The sequence below is a fragment of the Trichechus manatus genome, unplaced genomic scaffold (genome assembly GCF_000243295.1).
Source record: "Trichechus manatus latirostris isolate Lorelei unplaced genomic scaffold, TriManLat1.0 scaffold00031, whole genome shotgun sequence".
Taxonomy (NCBI): Eukaryota; Metazoa; Chordata; class Mammalia; order Sirenia; family Trichechidae; genus Trichechus; species Trichechus manatus.
This window is the reverse complement of record NW_004443967.1, coordinates 3,105,924-3,132,500: the sequence shown is the minus strand read 5'-3', so window position 1 is coordinate 3,132,500 and position 26,577 is coordinate 3,105,924. Positions and strand designations below refer to the sequence as shown.

At 38.1% G+C, this 26,577-nt stretch overlaps 1 protein-coding gene across 4 annotated transcripts in view; it reads right to left on the bottom strand.

Moving 5' to 3' along the window:
• VTI1A (vesicle transport through interaction with t-SNAREs 1A) overlaps positions 1 to 26,577 on the bottom strand; it is a 396,202-nt gene that overhangs the window by 366,366 nt on the left and 3,259 nt on the right. For all 4 annotated transcript variants that reach the window (XM_023729947.1, XM_023729949.1, XM_023729948.1 and 1 more), the window contains exons 2-3: positions 18,466 to 18,524; positions 13,186 to 13,296 (exon numbers count right to left, since the gene is read on the bottom strand). In XM_023729947.1, the coding sequence (XP_023585715.1) occupies positions 13,186 to 13,296; positions 18,466 to 18,524 (170 nt within the window). The remainder of the gene's footprint in view (positions 1 to 13,185; positions 13,297 to 18,465; positions 18,525 to 26,577) is intronic.

Genomic DNA, 26,577 nt, shown 5'->3' with positions numbered 1-26,577 from the left:
AATACAGTTTTGAGAAACTCATTTCATTTCTATAATCAGATAGTTCACGCTAAGACCAACATCATGCAATGTGACTTTCCAAAGCATAAAATCTTGACATATTCTTTCCATTTATAAGAATATAATTATGGGCCAAATTCTTCATAAGCAATAATAAAAAATCTCCACAGAAGATTTCCAAGTCCAAGATGGTGGTAACTTGTTTCGAACAATATTTTACAGAACCAAACCCAGAATGAGAAAATTTGAGTATTTCCTTAGAATCTTTTTGATGGGACTTGACCTGTAACAGCTTTTGTGAATTTGCAAAGAGATGAGGGGCTAATAAAATGAACATTTCTTGATGATGCCTGATATGACCAAATTTAAGCATTTCAGGGGCATTTCCAGCAAAAGCTTTTAATCCATAATATGATGAACTTTTTAAAAGAAAAGACAAAAAAAGAAATTTGACTGACATGTGTTATGGTTATGCCCTTAAATACTTTTCCATTTTTGGTTAAAAAAAAAAAAAGATATGAAGTCAAACAAAAAAACCTAAGCAAAAATATGAGACTATCCTGCTAGGGTTACAAGAACTTGAAATCAACAGAAAAGTCTTCCGGCAAAATCTTTTCTAGGCCCATTTTAACTTCTTGTACAGAAAAGCTTAAAATAGCTGATACACCAAAACTCTTCAACTATGATTAGACAGTTTAAAAATCTTCACTCTAGAGATGAAATTTGGCTCAGTCTTCATCACAACCAGCTGAATGCTCCTAGCTGTTATATGCTAAGTCAAAAGTGCCTACTCTGTTTTAAGTTTTGTTCTGTACCTCGCAAATGTGGAACTTGATAAAAGACAATAAGAATAGCATACAAAGCAACTGAAGATTCATGAAAAAGGAAATGGGAATAAGACTCAGAACCATAACATGTCATTTCCAGTTACTAACTTATTTTAGTTGAGCAAAGCACAAAATTGACACGATTCATTCGGGTATTTTTGTGAGCCTAGTTCAGTCAGTGAAATCTCTAGTTCAGCTGGTAGTATTAAATACTGCAATTGTGAATTCTGAGATGCCTAGAACATAAGCATTAAGAAGGCAATGAACATGTGCACATCAGGTAGGTATGGTGCCACCACCTTGAGGCCTTTGGTTGCTATTAGCAACGTTACCACAGCGTCACTGTCTCTCACCTTTAATGTCTGACATTTATTAGGAGAATGATTATCAAGTACTTTGATAAAGGGCATTTCACTTAAAAATCAATTAGCTACTCTTCCTTCCAAGGAATAGTATACTATACGTGAAAAAGGAGCTCGATAGCACAACCAAGTAAACGCCTGTCTTTTAAACTACATAGTACTTTTCCCAGGGAAATTAAACAGGAGTTCCACAAATCTTGATAATAGAGCCTTTGGTCATACAGTTTCCAGAGTCTCACACTACTTTTGACCATAGGACAGTTTATAAACAACCAGTAAAATGTTTACTGTTTATGAGCAAACAATTTAACATTAAAACACAGCTGGCTTTTTTTGACGATGGCAATTAGCTTCTTCATGTTCCAAACACCAAATAACATTTTCCCATTAATTTTTAAACTAATGTGGCTTTAACTTAAAATAAACTGTACATCAAAAGAATGGAAAATAAACAGCCAGGAACACAATTCGACGAATTGGATTTATTTAGTTTATTTATCTAAACAGGGACCATTGGCTCTCTTTAATAGGCTGACAGTTACACTGGGCTGGTTAATAAAACATTCAACACAGTATCTTCAGCCAATATGGAAATGCAAATCCCATCAGAAATATTTTATTCATGAGGCAGTAATTTCAGTTACTACCATAGTTTTTTTAAGAAATGGCACTTTGCAAACAAACAGTGCCACCTAGTGACTAACACTGAAGCCAAGTTTTTCACGGGTTCATAATTAATCTTTCAGAATCTCACCTGTTTTTATCTTTCCCTTTTCTTTCCAAGGTAAGATCAAAGTGGCCAGGCAAAACAAACAAACAACAGAAAAGTCGATAGAAATTTGTTGAGGCATTTAAGAAGGATTAAAAGCAGATATTAAAACCAATAAACTGTATATTCTCTCTCTCTTTTTTTTTATAGCAATTTAGCACTCCAGAAAAGATATACTTCATCTACTTAGAAAATGCAAACAAGTAAAATATCATATATTCATAAAAATGGCACCATAACTTTAATTCCACTGACCAAAAAAATATTAGTAAGTAGGTAGGAAAAAAAATATTCCAATTGCAAAATCCAATCAGGGAGCTGACATCATTTTTTAAAAAATGTTTGCACACACAGGCATGCGGGCATGAACAGTAATGGAGAACCACCTTCTTAAGACAATGGCTGCAGACACGCAAACAAGGAAATACACATACATACACACATGTCAATACAGTAATACTTTCTCCCTTAAAGGTCACCGTCATACCCAAATAACTAAGAGGGACATTCTTCAGCTTTTGATTGAGAAATATTGAAAATGTAAAATTAGTTCAGTTGAAGACCAGTTATTGAGAACCATGCATATCTATTAACCTTACCAATATGGATATGTCTTCCACAGAAGAATATCACAGAAAAAGAAATCTCACTTGTATTTAATTCCAGAGTCTGTAAAATCCCCATAATAACAAGTAACAGTATCTTTCTTATATAATTGTTTGAGGGTTAAATAAGTAATGCATACAAAGTGCTTAGCCTTGGTCTACCTATGATTTTATTTCTTAAATCACATTCTAACACAGAGAGGATATGTAGGAAAAAACGGTAAAAATGATATGATGAGTTACATTAAAAACATACTTCCAAGCATATTTTATTAAGCCATAAAACTGTTGATAGCCTTTGACTTGGTAATCTACCTTCTGAAAAAAGACCCTGATGAAATAATCCTGTTCAAACATGTTCACTGCAATACAATAAATTATGGAAGGAATAAGTGGAAATGTATTAAGATTCAAGAAAAAGAACTAACTTCACTCAATGAAATATTATACATCCATTAAAATGATTTAGCATTTATAGGAATGGAAAAACCAGTGTTAGAATCTTGTGTTAAAAAAGCAAAAAAATGTGGATGGAGTAAGATCATTATTATGTAAAATAAAACAATAAATTATACAAGAAAGGGGGGAAGGGAAAATTGAAAGGAAACAAACCAAAATGTGAAATGTGGTTCTTTTGAGGTGACAGGGCTAGGGTGATTTTTTCCCTCTTTGTACTCTTCTGTATTTTCTGAATATTCTATAATGTGCAGGTATTCTTTTTACCCAGAATCAAACACCAAATGTAATTTAAAAAAAAAGGCAAGTACACTTATTAAGTGCTTATAGTGGAGGAAATTTTCTTTTCCGGGATGGTTCCGTCTAGTCTGGCTTTCTCATTTCTTTTTAGAATGCACTTACCTCCCTGCAACAAGGATATAATTACAACATATTACCACTGAGACTATCCAAACCTCTAAAACATGTTTTCATCATTTTCTACAGCTTCCATAGAAACAGTAGTAAAATATCCCAGGAAGTCATAAGAACAGAAAAGATAAAATGTAAACAGATGCATCAATGCATCAAGTTCTTGACCTTTCAAGGAAATCAAAATTGAAAGGGTGCATCTTTTTCATTTCACTTCTTTAGTCGATTTCAGACTTTGAAAAAGTAGAATATGGGTACTGGGTTTTCCTCGTAAACTCAGATACTCAAGTTGTCTGTTCACCTATTAAAATAGAGAGTACAGATAGTAGCAGTAAAAGCTTCAAGCTGTTCCACAACATCCTTTGAACCCTGACCTAAGGGACCAACTCTGATAGTCTGCAGGTAGCTGGATTTCTAGGACCATTCAGCCTCACTGCTGAGACTGTCAATAGAAGTGCCATTCTCTGATGTAGACAGCTCTGCACTAGGAGCTAACAATCACATCACATAGACTGCCAAACAGGAAAAGGACAGCATTCGGGCACCACTGACCTGGGAGACAAGTGAACTTGAGACTGGGGCTAAAAAGCTCTAACTGTCATTACAAACTAAGCCCCTGCTCAAAATCCATCTGTACGTGTGTGTGCATCTTCAAGGAAGTTTACCATTGTTGCTAAGAAAAAATAAAACATGCAATGATACAATTCAACCACAAGATGGTGTTACCATCATAGTACAATATCAGAGATGTAAAAAGCATCCAACACACCATGTCCTCATGACCTTTGGAACTTTATCTTGGTAAACCACTTACTTGTTCCTTTCTTCTTCTACTTACTGAGACTTAGCCAAAACATTTTATACAAGTTTAGAGTTTTTTTCTTTGTACAAGTTTAGGGTTTTTTGTTTGACTGATTTTATTTTCTTAAGAAGCAAACTATAATCTTGAACTTAAAAAAAATCCTTAATGACATTTTTTCCCTTTTTACCTGGTTCATTTTCCTAGCGCATCCTGACATGATCATGCCCTACCTAACCTCATGCTGATACTGTAGGAAGAAATTACAAGAACAGCTTAAACACATAAATTCTAATTATTTTAAAAGCTGTTTTCAAAAAAAAAAAAAAAGACAAGTAAAATTTTATGGAAACTTATAGGGGGAAGTTTGCAAAGAATCACGGAAAGAATATTAGAATGGGTGCTTAAGTTATTCAATTCTGGTCCTGGCTGTAAACAGTCCCCCATTTCCCCAACTAAAAGTTAAGGTGATTGGACTGGAACTCTTTTGGATGTAACTTTTCTAACTTACTCGGACACTACAAAAAGCCAAAAATTAACATTATGAGGCTATATGAGGCCCCAAAGTCATTAATGGGAATAGGCAGGCAGGCAGACAGAATCATCAGGAAAGCAACAGCATAAATTGGAACAGAAAGATGACCACTGCCTTCCCTTAACCTCTGCAATTATGACTAAAAATCAGAGTCTGACCTTGAAAATATTTTAAACAGGTGGCATGTTGTTGTTGTTAGGGGTCGTTGAGTCTGTTATGACTCATAGCAACCCTATGTACAACAGAACAAAACACTGCCCAGTCCTGCGCCACCCTCACAATCATTGCTATGATTAAGCCCATTGTTGGAGCCACTGCGTCAATCCATCTCTTCTTCTTTTTCTCTGACCGTCTGCTTTACCAAACATGGTGTCCTTCTCCAGGGACTGGTCCCTCCTGATAACTTGTCCAAAGTATGCAAGATGAAGTCTCACCATCCTCACTTCTAAGGAGCTTTCTAACTGTACTCTGTCCAAGATAGATTTGTTCATTCTTCAGGCAGTCCATGGTATATTCAATATTCTAATTCATCATAATTCAAAGGCATCAATACTTCTTCCATCTTACTTTCTAATTGTCCACCTTTCCCATGCATATGAGGTGACTGAAAATACTACAGCTTGGGTCAGGGGCACCTTAGTCCTCAAGGTGACATCTTTGCTTGTTAACACTTTAAAGAGGTCTTTTGTAGCAGATTTGCCCAATGCAATACGTTGTTTGATTTCTTGACCGTTGCTTCCATGGGTGTTGATTGTGGATCCAAGTAAAACGAAATCCTTGACAACTTCAATCTCTTCTCTGTTTTTCATGACGATGCTTGTTAGTCCAGTTATGAGGATGTTTATTTTCTTTATTTTGAGGTGTAATCCATACTGAAGGCTGTAGTCTTTGATTTTCATCAGTAAGTGCTTCAAGTCCTCTTCACTTTCAGCAAGCAAGGTTATGTCACTTGCATATGTTGTTGTGTGACATCCAGTCAATTCCAACTCATAGCAACCCTACAGGACAGAGTAGAATTGCCCCTTAGGGTTTCCAAGGAGGGGCTGGTGGATTCAGACTGCTGACCTTTTGGTTAGCAGCCTGAGCTCTTAACCACTTTGCCACTAGGGCTCCAGCATCTGCATACAGCAGGTTGTTAATGAGCCTTCCTCCATTCCTGATGCCACGTTCTTCTTCATATAGTGCATCTTCTCAGATTATTTGCTCAGCATACAGATTGAATAATATGGTGAAAAGATACAACCCTGATGCACACCTTTCCTGATTTTAAACCACACAGTATCCCCTTGTTCTGTTTGAACGACTGCCTCTTTGTTGATGTACAGGTTCCTCATGAGCACAATTAAGTGTTCTGGAATTCCTACTCTTTGCAATGTTATCCATAATATGTTATGATCCACACAGTCCAATGCCTTCGCATACTCAATGAAACCCAGGTAAACATCTTTCTGGTATTCTCTCCTTTCAGCCAAGATCCATCTGACATGAGCAATTGTATCCCTCATTCCCCGTCCTCTTCTGAGCCACTTGAATTTATGGCCATTCCGTCAATATACTGCTGCAACTGTTTTTGAATTATCTTTAGCAAAATTTTACTTGTGTGTGATATTAATTATATTTTTCGACAATTTCTGCATTCTGTTGGATCATATCACCTTCCTTTGGAATGGGCACAAATATGAATCTCTTCCATTCGGTTGGTCAGGTAGCTGTCTTCTAAATTTCTTGGCATCGGTGAGTGAGCACTGTCAATGCTGCATCCATTTGTTGAAACATCTCAATTGGTATTCTGTCAATTCCTGGAGCCTTGTTTTTCACCAATGCCTTCAGTGCAGCTTGGTCTTCTTCCTTCAATACCGTTGGTTCTTGATCATATGCTACCTCCTGAAATGGTTGAACCTTGACCAATTCTTTTTGGTACAATGACTGTGCATTCCTTTCACCTTTTTTTGATGCTTCTTGCGTCATTCAGTATTGTCCATAGAATCCTTCAATACAGAAAGTCGAGGCTTATATTTTTTCTTCAGTCCTTTCAGCCTGAGAAACCCTTTTCGTTTTCTAACGCCAGATCTTTGCTTATTTCATTATAATACTTTATCTTCTTGAGCCGCTCTTTGAAATCTTCTGTTCAGCTCTTCTACTTCAACACTTCTTCCATTCGCTTTAGCTACTCTACATTCAAGAGCAAGTTTCAGGGTCTCTTCTGACATCCATTTTGGTCATTTCTTTCTTTCCTGCTTTTTTAATGACCTTTGTGCTTTCTTCATATATGATGTCCTTGATGTCATCCCACTACTTGTATGGTCTTTGGTCATTCATGTTCAGTGCATCAAATCTATTCTTAAGATGGTCTCTAAATTCAGGTGGGATATAATTGAGGTCATACTTTGGCTCTTGTGGACTTGTTTTAATTTTCTTAGCTTCAGTTTGAACTTGCATGTGAGCAATTAATGGTCTACTCCGCAGTCAGCCCCTGGCCTTGTTCTGATGATATTGAGCTTCTCCATCGTCTCTTTCCACAGATGTTGTCGATTTGATTCCTGTGTATTCTATCCAGCAAGTCCATGGGTATAATCGCCATTTATGTTGATGAGAAAAGGGTATTTGCAATGAATAAGTCGTTGGTCTTGCAAAATTCTATCATGCAATCTCTGGTGTCGTTTCTATCATCAAGGTCATATTTTCCAACTATCAAACTTTCTTCTTTGTTTCTAACTTTTGCATTCCAATCACCATAATTATCAATGCATCTTGACTGAATGTTTGATCAATTTCAGACTGCAGAAGTTGGTAGAAATCCTCAATTTCTTCATCTTTGGCATTAGTGGTTGGTGTATAAATTTGAATAACAGTCGTATTAACTGGTCTTCCTTGTAGACATACGGATATTATCCTATCACTGACAGCCTTGTATTTCAGTACAGGTCTTGAAAGTTTCTTTTTGATGATTAATGCAACGCCATTCCTCTTCAATTGTCATTCCCGGCATAGTAGACCATATGATTGTCCAATTCAAAATGGCCAATACCAGTGCATTTCAGTTTACTAATGCCTAGGATATTGATCTTTACACATTCCATTTCATTTCTGACAACTTCAATTTTCCTAGATTCATACTTTATACATTCCACTTTCTGATTATTAATGGATATTTGCAGCTGTTTCTTCCCATTTTGAGTCGTGCCACATCAGCAAATTAAGGTCCCAAAAGCTTGACTCCATCCACGTCACGAAGGTCAACTCCACTCTGAGGAGGCAGCTTTTCCGCAGTCATATTTTGAGCTTCCAATCTGAGGGGTTTATCTTCTGGCACTATATCAGACAATGTTCCACTGCTATTCATAAGGTTTTTACTGGCCAATTTTTTCAGAAGTAGACCACCAGGTCCTTCTTCCTAGTCAGTCTTAGTCTGGAAGCTCTGCTGAAACTTGTCCACCACGGGTGACCCTGCTGGTATTTGAAATAGCGGAGGTATAGCTTCCAGCATCACAGCATCATGCAAGCCACCACAGCATAACAAACTGACAAAAGAGTGGTGGAAACAGGTTGCATATAACCAAAAAACTAAACCCACTGCCGTCGAGTCAATTCCGACTCACAGTGACCCTACAGGACAGAGAAGAACTGCCCCATAGGGTTTTTAAGGCTATAATCTTTACGGAAGCAGACTGCCGTAGCTTTATCCTGTGGAGCTGATGGTGGGTTTGAACTGCTGACCTTTCAGTTAGGAGCTGAGTGCTTAATCACTGCACCACCAAGGCTCCTAGGTTACATATAGTCAGTTACAAGTTAAATTCCACGACAGGTTATTGTAAACAGTAGACTAATATGTATACAACTACTCACTAAGGGAAAAATAAACATTAAAAGCCACAATTAAACGTTAAATCAATAATAAACATTAAAACTACAATTAAAACATTTCTAGTCATGATAAAGTAAAGACTAGCCCTCCAACATTAAACAACTATAAAAACTGTCAAAATTAATGAAGTAACTGTTTTCAAAAGTTGGACAACAGGCAGCTAGGACTGTAACCCCTTGAGAAGAGACATGAGCCCCATAACAGACATGGGTTTCAACTTGAAGGTATTTTCCAGACCACAACACATGAAGCAGTGTTGCTGAGCCTAGGAGGTAGACACTGACTCGAGTTTGGGACTGCTGAGATGGCTGAAACTTGGCAGGTTATGGAGAGAAGGGAGTCCCACAGAGAAGGAGCTCCAGAAATATACAAAGGGTCCCCTTAAGTCTTTGACTGAAAATGAACTGGCACACACAGAGGACAAGACTCCACAAGGTCTTGTAGAGAACAGGTATTGGGAGCTATGAATTCAATGGAGATTCTGGAGGTCACCCAACACAGGGAGACATGTGAAGAAGCAATGGAACAGAACAGAAATGGATTTCATTCAGCAGGAATGAGGACTCTAGGATTTTGTGGAGCAGTGTGACATATTCCAATCAAGGTGTTAGAAGGATAACTCTGGAGTGGTGTGGAGGCTGGTTTAGAGTGGGAGAAGATTAGACGTAGGGAAGGCTATCACAATTATCCAAAAAGATGAGGGTTTACAGTACGATAGCTGAATGAAGGAAATATTTAAGTGGGAGGACTGTGAATTCTCAGTGACCAATTGGATGTACACGTGATGGAGAGAGAAAAATTAAGGATAACTCTGAAGGGACCAGTACTTGTTGAATTTAAAATGTTTAAGAGAGAGGTACACTGACAGTGAACTGCCAGAAATTCAAGCTGGACTCAGCCCTCCAATGGCTTCTCATCAACCCAGAATAAAAGCTACAAGGTCATAACAGATCTTTCTTCTGCCTCCCTCTGCAACCATATCCACCTCTCTTCCTCTCACTCAAGCCACAGAGAACACCCTAGCAAAAAATAGCCACAACCACCCTGACTGTCACTATCCATTTACTCGCCTCATATGCTTGCAAAAGCTGGACAATGAAAAAGTAAGATAGAAGACCAGATACATTCAAACTGTGGTGTTGATGAAGAATACTGAATATACCATGGACTGCCAGAAGAACAAACAAATCAGTCTCTGAAGAAATACAGCGAGAATACTCCCCAGATGCGAGGATGGTGAGACTTTAGCTTGCTTACATTGGACATGTCATTAGGAAAGACCAATCGCAAGAAAAGGACATCATGTTTGGTAGAGGGTCATTGAAAATGAGGGAAATCCTCAATCAGATGGATCAATAAAATAGTCACAACAGACTCAAACATACCAACGACCATGAAGATGGCACAGGACCGGGCAACGTTTCATTCTGTTATCCATAAGGTAGCCATCAGTTGGAGCTAGCTCGATGGCAACTAATAACAATAACGTGTATGTATAGGTATTTTATCTGCTTATTGTCTTTCCCACTAGAATTTAAATTCCATGACAGCAAGAACTTTATCTGGCTTGTTCACCACTGCATTCCAGCACCTAGGACAGTGCTTAATACACAATAGGGCTCAAGAAAGACTCTGGAATAAAACCCTTAATCACTCTGAGCCTCTTGGTTCTATCATGTGTAAAATGGGGAAAACAATCCCCATCTGCTCTGCCCATTCTTGATGCAATGAAACGAAATGATGTATGTTAAAGTACTTTGTAAACTCTATTATCACTATATAGTAGGAGACAGTGGTGATGAAAGATGTTTCTTGACATGGTAGAAGAAAGTTATGGTACCAATATGTATATAAATATGTGAATTTTTAATTACTTCCTGGAGAATAAATTTTTAACTCATATTTGCTGATTCCATTTTTCTTTTTTAAGATAATAAAGGTTTTTTTTTTGTACTTTAGGTGAAGGTTTACAGAGCAAAATTAGTTTCTCATTAAACAATTAGTACATATATTGTTTTGTGACATTGGATGCCAACCCTGGACGTGTCAACACTCTCCCCTTCTTGATGTTGGGTTCCCCATTTCCATTCATCCAGCTTTCCTGTCCTTGCCTGCCTTCTTGTCCTTGTCCCTGGGTTGGTGTGCCCATCTAGTCTTGTATATATGGTTGAACTATGTGTATTACTGTTTGTTTTATGAGCCTGTCTAATCTTTGGCTGAAGGGTGAACCTCAGGAGTGACTTCAGTACTGAGTTAAAAGGGTGTCTGGGGGCTATACTCTCAGGGTTTCTCCAGTCTCTGTCAGATAAGTAAGTCTGGTCTTTTTTTGTGAGTTTGAATTTTGCTCTATATTTTTCTCCAGCTCTGTCTGGGACCCTCTATTGTGATCCCTGTCACACCAGTTGGTGGTGGTAGCTGGGCACCATCTAGTTGTGCTGGGTTCGGTCTTGTGGAGGCTGTGGTAGTTGGGGGCCATTAGACCTTTGGACTAATCTTTCCCTTGTGTCTTTGGTTTTCTTCATTTTCCCTTGCTCCAGATGGGGTGGGATCAGTACACATATCTTAGATGGCCGCTCACAAGCTTTTAAGACCCCAGATGCAACTCATTCAAGTAGGATGTATATTTTTTTTAAAAACTATGTTATACCAATTGAGCTAGATGTTCTCCGAGACCATGGTCCCCAGCCGTCAGCCCAGTAACTCGGTCCCTCAGGGAGTTCGGATGTGTCTATGAAGCTTCTATGACTTTGCCTTGGTCAAGTTGTGCTGACTTTCCCAGTATTGTGTACTGTCTTACCCCTCACCAAAGTTACCATTTATCTATTGTCTAGTTAGTGTTTTTCCCCTCCCCACCTTTCCCCTTCCTAGTAACCATCAAAGATCATTTGTTCTTGTGTGTAAACTTTTTTCGTGGGTTTTTTATAATAGTGCTCTCATACAGTATTTGTCCTTTTCTGACTGACTTCCTTCACTCAGCATAATGCCCTCCAGATTCATCTATGTTCTGAGATATTTCGCAGATTCATCATTGTTCATTGTGTAGTATCCCACTGTGTGTAAGTACCATAGTTTATCCATTCATCTGCTGATGGGCACTTACGTTGTTCCCACCTTTTTGCTATTGTGTCCATTAGTCTTTATAATAAAAAATGCCCTCTGGAAAGAAATACTTAATCTAAGTACACAATCTCCAAATAACTAAAGAACTCCACCCAGGATTAGACTCTTCAGGAAACAAAAAAAGACTGAAGATTGGGTTATCTGACTTCTAATAAACCACAGAAGCAATTAAATTTCTGGAAAAAAATTTTAAGAAGAAAATATTTAAACGAACATCACTTCTAGAACCCAAGAGAAAAAGTCTTTGGAAAAGGGTTTCATAAAAATGAGGTAAGCAAACCATAATAGTCATTATACATACTTTATTTTACTAGCATAGAAGCTAGGCAGTTACATTTAGTCTCTGAATCTAGGTCCATCGTGGATTCTAATTCCAATTTTTTTTAAAATAAATAAAACACGGTTTAAAATGTCAACTGCATCAAAGTTACTGACACAACCCACCTCAACTTCTCAGGATAATATCCATGAAAATATAAAATAAATATGCATAACTGAAAATCAGCCTATTTCAAGACTCTGGGAAAATTTTCCACTAAATCCAGTGCTACCAGCCTTATAATGAAGAGGTATACTGTAGTTTAGAATGTGTACCTTCTAAAAGTAAAACACTGAAGGAAGAAGGAGAAATGGAAGATCCTTATTAATTCTTGATTTTCCTTATGAATTTGGACCCCAGGTTCTGAAATAGAGATGAATTACATGCCAATACATGACTTCTGTCACTCAAACATAAAGCTCAGATCTTCTCTCAGCTGTATTATTTCTACTCTTGTTACTTTCTAATCACTAACCACTTAACACTGTATCTTTAAATTTATATTCATAAATTTGCTATAAAGTGGGTAGAGTTGAAAGTCAAACATATGGGAAGAGAAAGCTAAAATTATTCTCATGGGGAAATCAACATAAATGATCAATTATATACATTATTATTTGAAAGTAGTGACTCTTAACTTTTGTGTGGGGGGTGTAAGTATCCAGTTAAGACTCTAAAGAAGCCTATGGACCCTGTCCCAGGAAAAAATGCATACAGACACGTATATCCAGCTGGTATGTTTTCAGGAGGTTCATGGGCCACTGAAGTCCACCCATGGACACTGCATCTTGAAGGCTGAAACTCTGTGCGGCCAAAGACTGGGTTGCAAAATTCTAATAAATGCTAAATACCAATAAATATTATCCAGACTCCAAGGAATATGTGATTGGGATCTATCTGTGAGTCATGAATCCGACATGCCTTAAATTCCGTCATTAGCTCTTTCTATAACATAGCTTTAGATCTCCAGTTCTTAAAACAATGACAGCTGCCTCTTGTTTTTTGAATGAGCCCCGAAGACTATCAATCTAATGCTGATTGAGAAAACAATAAAAAGCATAAGTGAAAAGTCAGTTTAAAAACCAGTAAATATGACAAAGGATGGAATTTGACTCACAAAATCTGTTTCAAGTTTTCCCATTTCTTGCTTATAGCTTCTCATTCTGTTGCTATACATTCCTCGACTTTGGGGTGGTATATCTCGGACTTCCAAGTCCATCTGTTCCAGCTAAAAAGGGGGAGAGAAAAACATGATTTGAAACATATGCTTATTCTTTACTTGACCAGACATTTAAAGTTGAAAGGATATAATTCCAACTCCTCATTTTACAGCTGAGGAGCCAGGCCCAGGGAGCAAAATGTCCATGGTCAAACAGCATCGGAACTATTTTTGTGGATGATTTTTATCTAGTTCAAAAGTTAATGAGAACTTGCAGAATGACACAGAGAGTGCCAAAGTCTTTACTTTGGCAAGAATTTCTTTAAAAAAATATGTCTTATATGTAACAACACAAGAAGCTGGACTATTTGAAGAAGAATGCAGCATCAGGATTGGAGGAAGACTCATCAACAATCTGTGATATGCAGATGACACAACCTTGCTTGCTGAAAGTGAAGATGACTTGAAGTACTTACTGATGAAGATCAAAGACTATAGCCTTCCATATGGATTACAGCTCAACATAAAGAAACAAAAATCCTCACAACTGGACCAATAAGCAACATCATGATAAATGGAGAAAACACTGAAGTTGTCAAGGATTTCATTTCACTTGCATCAACAATTAATGTCCAGGGAAGCAGCAGTCAGGAAGTCAAACAACACATTGCATGGAGCAAATCTGCTGCAAAAGACCTCTTTAAAATCTTAAAAACCAAAGATGTCACTTTTATGACTAAGATGCAGCTGCCCCAAGCCATGGTATTTTCAACTGCCTAATATGCATGTGAAAGCTAGACAATGAAAAAAGAAGACTGAGGAAGAATTGATGCATTTGAATTATGGTGTTGGTGAAGAATATTGAATATACCATGGACTGCCAAAAGAAGAAACAATTCTGTCTTGGAGGAAGTACAACCAGAATGTTCCTTAGAAGTGAGCATGGCAAGACTTCTCGCTTACTTCGGACATGTTATCAGGAGGAGCCAATCCCTGGAGAAGAACATCAGGCTTGGTAAAGTGGAGGGTCAGCAAAAAAAAGAGGAACAACACCCTCAATGACATAGACTGACACAGTGGCTGCAACAATGGGCTCAAACACAGCAACAATTGTGAGGATGGCATAGGACCAGGCAACTTTTCGTTTTGTTATACACAGGGTCGCTATGAGTCGGAGCCAACTCCATGGCACCTAACAACAACATTAATGCAAGCATCCTCAATAATTTGATTTTAATATCCTTAGAATAATACATCATTCAGTCTAAACTATGTATTTCTGGTCTGGACTTCTGAACAGGAACCACCAGAACTATGGGAAGATAATACAACCAAACCATTATTTCCCACTGTTGATCCAGGAAATGTCAGCTCAGCCTGAATGATTTGGTAAAATCTCTCTTGAAAAGTCTTTTCTGATTAGGAATATCATATATATATGATCAACGTGTGATCTCAGCCTCTAGTCTAATTCCTTATACTTTACAACCATGCTGATAGGGAGTTAAATGATACACTGATAGCGTGTTAAATTACACAAAGCTGGTGAAATCCCAGCAGGGCCTTTGGTAATGATCTGTCATTCTATAACACTTTGGATACAGCACATAATAGTTTAATGGGAGGCAATACAGAATTAGCATAATGGTTAAGAGCATAGGCTTTGGAGTCAGACTCCTGTGTCCACAATGTAGGCTCCACTACTCATTAATCATGTAATCCTGGACAAGTTTCTTAACTTCTCTGTGCCTCATTTTTCTTGTTTCTAAAAACAGCATCTCTTTCCTGGGGTGACTGTGATGATTAAATGAGATAATTCCCATAATATGCTTAGAATAGTTTCTCTTACACCTAAACACTAGATTAATGTTAACTATAGTAGTGATGATTACTGATGATGATGATGATGATGATGCATTTAAAAATAAATAACAACAAATTGGTCCAGGCCAAGTGTGATAAATTCACACACAAAAATGTTGCTACACATTTTACATTTTAAAGCATTCTAAAAGTTATTTCCATGAACAGTATAAGCTAATCAATAAAACTCTTACTTATCCAGAGTTAGAGCCTGAATAATAATAGTAAGACACATATAAACCAGACAACTATGCTTCAATTAACAAGCATCAATTTTTATTTTTATTTTTTAAAAAGGGCAATTTAAAGTAGCCTTGATTTAAGCAGTGGTTCATTTAAATTATTAACATGTCTGAACATAAATGTGAAACACCACTAAATTAAGCAGTTACTTAGCAAGGCAATTATTTAAAGCACTTCTCTGAAATCCTCATCAAGTACTTAGTTCTAGCCAAGGTGAACAGGATAATTCAGATAAATAATTGCAAATGTGCATGTAAGTGAAAACCCGAGAGTGAAACACATTTTTATTTAAGGTGTTTTACAAGGATACTTAAAACTAAATTAAAAGTAGGTAAGAAAGAAACCAGCAACCAGTACTTAAAATGAAACCAGGAATAAGGCTAATATACACTTGTCCTATGTTGTCACACCACTCACACAGCCAATGTAAAGTAATAATTATAAGACATGTAGTGTCCAAGAGATTAACACAAAGCAGTTTGTTCAGCAAAAACATAACTAATCCTAACACTCAAATCAAAAAGATGTTTTTCTCCCAGAGTCTCCATCAAAAGGAGAGTACGTAATATAATGAACAGTGTTCTTAATGATGTCATCAGAATTAAGTAAATCAGCTTTCTGATCATTTTAAACAAACAGAAGCACATACCTTGGGTAGAAGTCTTTATATCATAATAACTAAAGATGACTACAAAGATGAATATAACTATACTTTATACTTCTTGGTACTGTAAAACCTTGGTTACAGGAGACCAGCTTTTCAATACCATCAAGTAAACAGAGTGTCTTCAGAAAGCCAGCAAATACACCAAAGCACAGATTTTGAAAGCAAAAAGCTGCTACTGAGAACTCAGCAACAATATCAGAAGTCAAGGAGAGATCCAAATAATTTCTTTAGGGTGTTTTAGTATTGAGGGTAAGGCTGCCAACCTGATGAGCATTTATTAGAATTTTGTAACCCATGTGAAAGGTCAGTCTTTTTACATGAAGGCAAAGAAATATGACAGAAGCAGTTGAATATAACAAAAAAGAAAGCAAGGAGAAAAGCATCTGAAAGAAAAGGAAACTTTCAAAAGAGAAGCAAACATTAGGAGCAGTGAAGATGAGAAGCCAAAGCCACCACTGTAGAGACGGTGACAGCAGCCAGCGGACATGAGCAGTGGCGATGGGCACGGAGTGCAGCAGACATTCTGACAACTGAGAAAAGAAACAGTGACAGGGACAGAGGAAACAGCAAGGATGCAACTCAAGGCCCTAGCCCTCGAAGGCACAGAGAAAAAGTCTACAATGAAGAACAACTGCCACCTATTCCTTAGCCAATCTGCTGCCATCGAGTCGATTCGGGCTCACAGTGACCCGACAGGACAGAGAAGAACTGCCCCATAGGGCTTCCAAGGCTGTAATCTTTATGGAAGCAGACTGCCACATCTTTCTCCAGCAGTGTGGCTGGTGGATTTGAACTGCTAACCTTTTGGTTAGCAGGCAAGCACTTTAACTACTGTGCTACCAGGGCTCCTTATCTATTCCTCAAAGCCCCCCAAAGCAGCAGTTCCCCACGTATGGTCCTGTTACGAAATGTTAGCCAAATAAGCTTGGGAAATGCTCCATGCTTTGGCCACCTTCTATAGTTCCTTCTTAGAGACTCATTATGCCCTGTAGCTTACTTAAGGGTCCAAGGGGATTCTGTAGAAAAACAACCAAAAAACACCCCAAAACCCAACTCAGCTTAAGTTACAGTTTCCCAGACTTACTTGAACAGGTCACACCTATTAACAGAAACACACTTTGGGAAACTGTCCTAATTACTTGTTGTTGTTAGGTGCAGTCGAGTCCATTTTGACTCACAGTGACCCCATGGGACAGAGTAGAACTGCCCCATAGGATTTCCTTGGCTATAATCTTTATGGAAGCAGATTGCCAGGCCTTTCTCCCATGGAGTTGCTGGACGGGTTTGAACTGTCAACCTTTCAGTTAGTGATAGAGTGCTTAACTGTTTGCTCCACCAGGGCTCCTCAGTATATCAGTAAGTAGTGCTAAAGGAATACCAAGCAGCGGCCGTCAGTATTTAGCAAAGCAACATATTCATTTAAGACCATAATGCAGTAATAAATTGGATCATACTTCCAGTAACTTTGTTTTTAAAATAATAAAAAAAATTGGGACACAATGCTTTTTAATACTTTTTCCTCGATTTGTGAATTTACTGATATGAGAAAGTAGACCTAGAGGTCTAGGTTTGGCATATCTAGGTATAAATCCTTACTCCACCACTTACTGGGCATAGAACCTCAGACAAGTTAATCTTTCTAAGCCTCAGTGTCCCCATCTACCAAATGAGGATACTACCAGTATTGGGAACCACTCCTCCATGGGCCTCTCATGCTTCTACACATCTTGCTGTTTGTGTCAGGAATGTAAAGCCCTGATCGATCTTCACCCAGGCCATTTCTCTGGGTTGTGCTTGCAGGGAGCAATCTCAAGGGACGAAATAATGTCTCCCTCTGGGACAATGAGTAGGCTTGCTCACAGGCTCGGTGTTCCTTTACTGTAATGCATTCCACCGTGTGTTCAGGCAGGCACATCTAGGCCCACCTGCATCGTCCCTGTGGGAATTGGAGTTTAGGGAACTGATGTGACCATGCTGACACTCTAGATACTGCTTTTACTGTAACAAAATTGTTCATCTCTGACCCAGGAGTCTCATGTCTTCTGTCAGTTTGCCATAAAACATGGCAAGCTACCTTATTAGCTTGCAAATAGGATAAAATCTCAGGTTCTTCATAGCTATTGACAAATAGTACTTGTCTCACAGGGTTTTTGGAAAAATTAAATATTATAAACCAGGTACCGAGTACGCATTTAACAAGCATCAATTATTTATAGCTATTATGAAAAGTATTAAAAAGAAATAAAAATTGGCAGTAGAAGTTCAATGAATCACCTTTGTTAAAGAGTAAAATCCCTAGAAGCTATTAAATTTTCCTCAATTTAAAAACTGATGAATTCTGAATCATAAAATGTTAATCAGTAATATTTTACATTTCTACACTGTATAAAACAGGCTAGAGGAAAGCCTCTGAGTTTGAATAACTCTGGTTGAGTGTTAAAATATATAACTAAGCCTGTACATACCAATTCTTTTGCTTCTTCAAGCTGTTTCTCCACATTTGCAACCATCTGTTTCTTTTCATCTGAAATAAACAACAATATCAAGGAATTGCTAAGAATGTGAATAAAATTAATATTTAAATACTTTCCTTTTTAAGCATATACATTTTTTCCTTTCTGGTCAATCAGATTAGAGAATTACCATACTAGGCAAATATCATTCTCTGGTGAGTTAGGAACCACTTTAAGCCACTGATTCTTGGCTATCTGGTAATACATAACTCTACAGAGAACCTAAATTATTAAGAGATGCTATAGCATTTTAAAGAGAAACCAAACATTATTTTGTTCTTTAAAAGAGACTATGTCAAAATAGTGGTGGCCTGAGGAACTTGCAAAGTCCTAACTTTAATAAATTGGGAATAATTGATTTAAGAATATAATTTAAAAGTCACATACTGTCTTGGTTATCTAGTGCTGCTATGACAGAAATATCATGAGTGGATGGCTTCAACAAAGGGACGTTTATGCTCTCAGAGTCCAGTAGGCTAGAAGTTCGAATTCAGGGTGCCGGCTCCAGGGGATGGCTTTCTCTCTCTGTTAGCTCTAGAGGAAGGTCCTTGTCATCAGTCTTTCCTTGGTCTGGGAGCATCTCAGTGCAGGAACCTTAGGTCCAAAGAATGCACTCTGCTCCCAGCACTGCTTTCTTGGTGGTATGAGGTCCCCGTGTCTCCTTGCTTGCTTCTCTCTTTTATATCTCAAAAGAGATTGGCATAAGACACTATCTAATCTTGTAGATTTCATCAATATAACTGCTGCTAATCCATATTATTACATCATAGTGATAGAATTTACAACACATAGGGAAATCACCTCAGATTACAAAATAGTAGACAATATAATACTGGGAATCATGACCTAGCCAAGTTGACAGATATTTTTGGAGAACACAATTCAATCCATGACACATACAAAAAACCACGTCCTAAAACTAGGCATGATCTTTTAATTCCCAAAGCCACTACCTACTCACTGGTTATGAGATCCTGGGCAAGAAAGAACTTTTTTTGAGACTTAGTCTCTATTCTCCAAAATGGACATAAAACAATCTATTGGATTATTTTTAGCTCAAATAAACTGATACAAGTGAAATTATTTTTAAATTGTAAAGTGCTAAGTATACGTATGGCTTCTTCAAACTTGATCACAATTAAGTTATAACCCCTATTGTGATTCTCCTGTCTAGAAGACATGTCCTCACAGATATTTTTAGAAAACTTTCCCTGAAAGATTAGTCCAAAGGGCTAATGGACTACAACTACCACAGCTTCCACCAGACTGAGTCCAGTACAATTAGATAGTGCCCGGCTTCCACCACCGACTGCTCTGACGGGATCACAATAGAGGGTCCTGGACAGAGCTGGACAAAAATGTAGAACAAAATTCAAACTCACAAAAAAAGACCAGACTTACTGGTCTGACAGAGACTGGAGAAACCCTGAGAGTATGGCCCCAGGACACACTTTTAACTCAGTACTGAGGTCACTCCTGAGGTTCACCCTTCAGCCAAAGATTAGACAGGTCCATAAAACAAACAATAATACACATAGCTCATCTGTGTATACAAGATTAAATGGGCACACTAGCCTAGGGGCAAAGATGAGAAGGCAGGAGGGGACAGGAAAGGTGGATGAATGGAAATGGGGAACCCAAGGTCGAGAAGGGGAGAGTGTTGACACGTCGTGGGTTGGCAAGCAAGGTCACAAAACAATATGTGTATTAGTTGTTTAATGAGAAACTAATTTGCTCTGTAAACCTTCATCTAAAGCACAATAAAGAAATAAAAACTTCCCCTGAATTCCATTCCAAATCAATCAGTCCATCTGTTCACAGATCCGACCTAAGTTTTGTGCTAACCAAACTTACTGAATGTTAGTAGTTTTTCTGCCTAGCATCCTTTTCTTCTCAGGCAATAGCCCCCACTCTTTTAAGGAACCATTTCCCTCATTCACCAAGCAGCTCAATGGAAGGTGTTATCCCCTTAGATGACCGTTGCCTGTCTGGTCAGTGGCTTGGCAGAGGATAGGCATCTCATTCTAGCTAAGCCAATCCTAGTAGCTCAATCTCTCTGGCCACATTGGTCTGGAAGGTAAGGTTGGTGTTATGGATTGAATTGTGTCCCCCAAAAATGTGTGTCAACTTTGTTAGGCCATGATTCCCAATATTGTGTGATTGTCCACCATTTTGTCATCTGATATGATTTTCCTATGTGTTGTTAAGTCCTATCTCATGATGTTGATGAGACAGGATTAGCAGCAGTTATGTTAACGACGCAAGACTCAATCTACAAGATAAGATTTTGTGTAAAGTCAATCTCTTTTGAGATATAAAAGAGAGAGGCAAGCAGTGAGACGAGGGACTTCAGACCAGCAAGAAAGCAATCCCAGGATTAGAGCGTGTCCTTTGGACCTGGGGTTCCTGCGCTGAGAAACTCTTTGACCAGGAGAAGATTGATGACAAGGACCTTCCTCCAGAGCCAACAGAGACAGAAAGCCTTCCCCTGGAGCTGACACCCTGATTTTGCACTTGTAGCCTACTACACCGTGAGAGAATAAACTTGTCTTTGTTAAAGCCATCCACTTGTGGTATTTCTATTACAGCAGCACTAGATAACTAAGACAATGGGCATATGACTCAAGCCGACTAATCAAAGCTCTGAAGCAAGAGGAAAGTCTTTTCCTCTCTCCTGATAGAGTTATGAGAACATGAGCCTAGAAGCTGTTGGCATCCATTGTTCAAGTTCCAAGGAGAAAGCCAGTTTGTAGTGCTTGAGAATGAATCCTGCATTTAGAAAGGAACAAGCTGAGGAAGTGAGAGAGAGTGTGTGTTTCTCGTTCCAGATGACTTGGAAACAGATTTTGCTTGACTTTATCATGATTTGGTTTCTTGAGCTAATAAATTTCTTTTTCTTTATGTAGTTTGTTTGGTTAATGTCGTATTGGTCCTAATGAACACTGACTAATACAACAGACTAGAAAAGCCATGAAGCTTGAAATGGGTACAACACCTACTACCAAACTGGCCCCTACCAGCTGACTAGCCCCTTAGAAAGATGATCAACACTAAGTGTGGAATCTTCAGCAGAAATTATTATTTTAGTAAAATTAGGTTTTGCTAACCCCATCCTCTTCCCTTTGTTCTTCCCAAACTAGGGCGGGTTGGGGCAGCAGGGAGTAGCTGTCACATAAGGTGTTTTGGGTGTTCTGTAAATATTTTGCCCTAAAAAAAACAGTACACATTTGAAATTAGAATTCAGCTTGATTTTCCATTCTTGAAAAGGTTAAATCTATATATAGCAAGATTAAAAAATCTAATAAATGACCCCAAATTTATTTGTTTCTGGCACATTTCAATCCTTCTAACATCTCCACATAGTTATAGCAGAGCATAGTTCTGTATTTTTGTGATAGAGCAGAATACAAAATAAGACAAGCCCATCTTGGACCAAGAGTGAGACTATGTATTTTTCATATCAGAAGGAACATCTTGTTTTCTTTAAAGTACTCAGTAGTTAAGAAAGTCCATGCCATGGAATCCCAGGACTAATATGTACCAAATTCTGTCATTAACAAAACAAACCAAAAAACCCTCACATGTTCTGTATTCCCCTTTGCTACTAATCTCTCTGTTCTTCCATCCCCTCACCAACTCCCCATAATCTAGCTCCTGCTTCCACCATTCCACTGAAATTACTCTCATTAATATTAATGACCTTTCCTTTGCCAAAATTAACGGACACTCTTTGCTCCTATTTTTATATAATCTTGTGGCATTTGACACTCTGTTCCTCCCATCCTGTAACTTTCTCCTCTCCTGGTAAGTAGTTCCCCAATGGAAATTTGAAGTGCTACTGCCAGAAGACAGGATGGAAAATGCTGGACAGTCAGAAGCAACAGATGTCCACTGCACTCAAATTATCACAACCTCTTATAATACAGTCTTTCCCCATTTCTATCTGTCCAAACCCACCAGTCCTTCTAGGGACATGATCTTATCTCCTCTGAATTCCTAGAGCTCTTTGCTCTGCTCTAGTGATCCTAGAGGTAATGAAATTAGTTTCCTTTTATGCCTCATCTTTAGCTTCTTGAGGGCAGGAATGACTTCTCATTCTTTTTTTAGGGATCACTCTTGACATATCTTTGTCCCACCTCGATCCTTAGCACAGAGAATTGCACATGGTATGTGCTTGATTAAGTACTTACTGAACAAATGAATCGGTCTTCACATTTGGCAACATATTGGCTACTCACAGAGTAATTGAGAAAAGGAAAAAAGTGCATCAACAAGGATTGGGAAAAATCTTGCCATATGAAATGGCAAGTTTCCCTTTATGAAAGAAGTCGTTAAACTTGCGTAGGGGTGGAAGGTGCAATACAAGTATGTAATTTTCTCATAAAATCTATTTCATGATGGTACTGTCACAAATAATTATGGAGCTGAGCCAATCTTTGGCCTTCAACAGTGTTCTTCATATTCTTAAGAAGAATTTAAAAAGTGACAGTTTAGGGGGAAAGCATGAGGAGGGAAGGAAGGGCTGAATTAGATGACCTTGGAAGTACCTACCAACACTAAGTTCTGGCAATCTTCTGTCAGTAAGGCAATTCCCAAGAGAACTTCTCTTTGCCCATCCCACATGGCATCCCCTTTACAAAGGATTTAGAACTTCATAACTAACAGCTACCATTATTGTGCAAGGTGCTATGAGTTTAACATATCTATCAGTCAATCCACAAAATAACCTTGTGGAGGTAATATTATTATCCCATCTTCACTCAAGTAAACAAACTCCGAGAGATAATTTTCCCAAAGTTAAACAGCTAATAAATGGCAGAGTTTATGCCATGGTCTGTTTCCAAAGCTGAGCTCTTAACTATTATACATAGTATATGAATAAACTCCCCCACTTTTTTTTCTTTACATACAGGTTTGATGAGTACTGACAGAGACATAAGTATTTTCATAGTATAATAATTTCTTGCCTACTCAATATTAAGTGCTTAATACTGATATACACATAAGTCTTCACATAGTTTGATATTTTTTTGCCTTCTCAATATTAATTGAAGTGTTTAGTCAGTCTTGAACACTCCCGACGTAGTATAGTAAAAGTGTCACGCCCCACTTGAATTCAGTTCCTGGTACTTGTCATTGCACAATGGAAATATTTTAAAAATAAAAGTACCAGCAGAAATTACGTACTGGGAAACTTAGAGTGAAACTACTAATAGAGGAACTTTTGATGTTAGAGAATTAAAAAAAAAAAATCGGTATGTTACTGATGCTACACTGTGCAGCACAGTGCAGAATGGTCAATGTTCAAGTGAAGACATTCTAGAATGATCCATACGATAAGAGAGTTGGAGACACTGGTATGAACTCATATTTAGCTTACTACAGATACAAGTGATTCCATACACAAATATTTATAGATATGGGTATATACACGGGTTAGTATACACACATGTATTTCCTTGCTCTGTCAGCTAAGAGGGCCTAGACACAATAACATCCCAGTAGTGACAAGCATACCTAGTGTCCAGATCTTGGTTTCTAATATCATTCTCCAATAAAAGAGAACACAGCTCTTCAGAGAGATGGATCATTCTAGGGCTGGGGCAGAGATACACAAGGTGAGCCTGGAGGAATACTTTACAGTACAGAAACCTGACAAACGCTGCCTCGTCAGGTGATCAAAGTCATTATCAATCGACATTAAGTCATGTTGTAGCATGTACCCTTGATGTGAAGAAATAGTTCCTTACCTCTGTGGTCTTCATCCCAAAAACACATAACCCCAGTCTAATCATGAGAAATAAATCTGACCAATCCCAGTTGAGGGGCATTCTACAATATACCTGACCAAACCAAACCCAGTGCCATCGAGTCGATTCCGACTCATAGTGACCCTACAGGAGAGAGTAGAACTGTCCCCATAGGATTTCCAAGGCTGTAATCTTTAGGGAAGCAGACTGCCACATCTTTCTCCCGCAGAGCGGCTGGTGGGTTATACCATTGACCTTTTGGCTAGCAGCCAAGTGCTTTAACCACTGTGCCACCAGGGCTCCTTACACCTGCCCAGTACTCCTCAAAATTGTCAAAGTCATCAGAAACAAAGAAAGTCCAAGAAATGGTCACAGCCAAGGGGAGCCTAAGGAGACATGACTAAATGTAACGTGGTGTCCTGGATGGGATCTTGGACCAGAAAAGGGGCAGTAAGTGTAAAACTAAGCAAATCTGAATAAACTACGAGCTTTAGTTAATAACAATATATCAATATGGGTTCATTAACTGTAACAAATGTACCATATTAATGTAAGATGAGGAAACTGGGTGTGGGATATATGGAGACTCTGTATTCTTACCAATTTTTCTGTAAACTTAAAGCTGTTCTACAATTAAACGTTTATTAAAGTATCAATGAAGCCATTACTTAGATTGACTAAATTGTTGAAAAGAGTCCCTCTTGAAGTAGTGTCTGTATCTGTGTGTACGTATATGTGTGTGTATACAAATATACACACACATATATTTGTATGTGTGTGTGTGTTATTCAAAGACAAAGCATTTAAACATTCCATAAATGCTTAAATTTTTTATGAGACATAACTGGGCCATCTGTAACAGCTGAAGGCTATTTTCCCTGTATGCGTAACTTAAGTTGAACCTTGCCCAGCAGTTCATGGGGCTGACCGCAAGACAGCAGTGAGTTTCTGAATTAGGTTAGGAACCATCCCTTCAATTCTAACTCTCTAGAGCAACAGAAATATAATGCAAGTCACATAGGCGATTTAAATTTTTTCTAGTAGCAACATTAAAAAAAGTAAAAAGAAACAAGTGAAATTAGTTTTAATTATATATATATTTAATTTTAATATTTTAACCTAATATATCCAAAATATTATCATTTCACTAGGTAGCATAAGCCACATTTCAAGTGCTCAACAGTACTGTGTGAGCAGTTCAGCTCCAAGCCACATACATTTTAAGCAAACCACTGTATTCAGAAGAGCAGACTCCTGAATTCTTTCACTACAACCACCTTGCAAAGGGAAAAGAGAATCCCGGAACAATGTTGATGGCTTCTTCCATACATGACCACGTCTAGATGGTGTCCTTAATCCTCCAGGGCTTGGGATAACCAATCAGCTAGACTGGAATATTTCCTTCCAGAAAGGACTCGTCTTGCCCCACCACTTCCACTTTTGCTCCGGACTCCCTCCTTGATATTCTAAGTTGAAAGCCCAGCTCCAATTTCATATACAAAACTCACCTCCTTTCAAATGCAAGTGTTCATAAAGAGAAATTCACCTAACTCTAACGCAGGCACAGAAAAGAGTAAGATTTGAGGTCCAAGTTCATTAAGATTCATTTAGTACAATTAGTATCAAAAAGTCTGAGCAGCAGCTGGGTCCTGACTAACCCTACACGTTGTCAGCAGCAGTAGTATTCCTGATGGCTAATTTATCATGCACCTTCTCTGTGTAAGAATTGTGCTAGTGCTTTACATGATTGATTTCATTTGACTCTTACAATATTGTAAGGTTGTTAGTACTAGTCTCCTCCCTTCCCCCCAACACCACCACGCCCACTCCATTATACAGATGAGGAGGCAAGGCTCAGAGAGGCCAAGCAACCTGCCCAAGGATTGCACATGTAGTAGGTGGCAGACCTGGGATTCTAAACAGATCTGATGCCATGTCAGAGTCTTAGCCTTTCTTGGTACATTTCCAACTCCAGTCACAAAGTGACCACATTCACAATAGACCTTTATTCTCTCTGTGAATGGTGTGGTAACTAACTGCAAAAGAATGCTTTGGCTAAGATCCTTTAGGAAGCCTGTATGAGGTAATGAAACTTCTGTACTTGTGAGAAGTATCCTTCTCCCCGTCCCTTAGGATTTCACTTCTATCTCCAGAGGAAAAGGAACTTCACAATAAATTAATAATATTTTTAATAATTATTAATTAGTTAAGGTTTTTGCTCAGTCATTTTCCAGGCTTTACCAAAGAACAGTAATCATTAAAAAGCAACTTTCAAATACAGTGCCACGAAAGTATTAATTATCTGAGAAGAGAC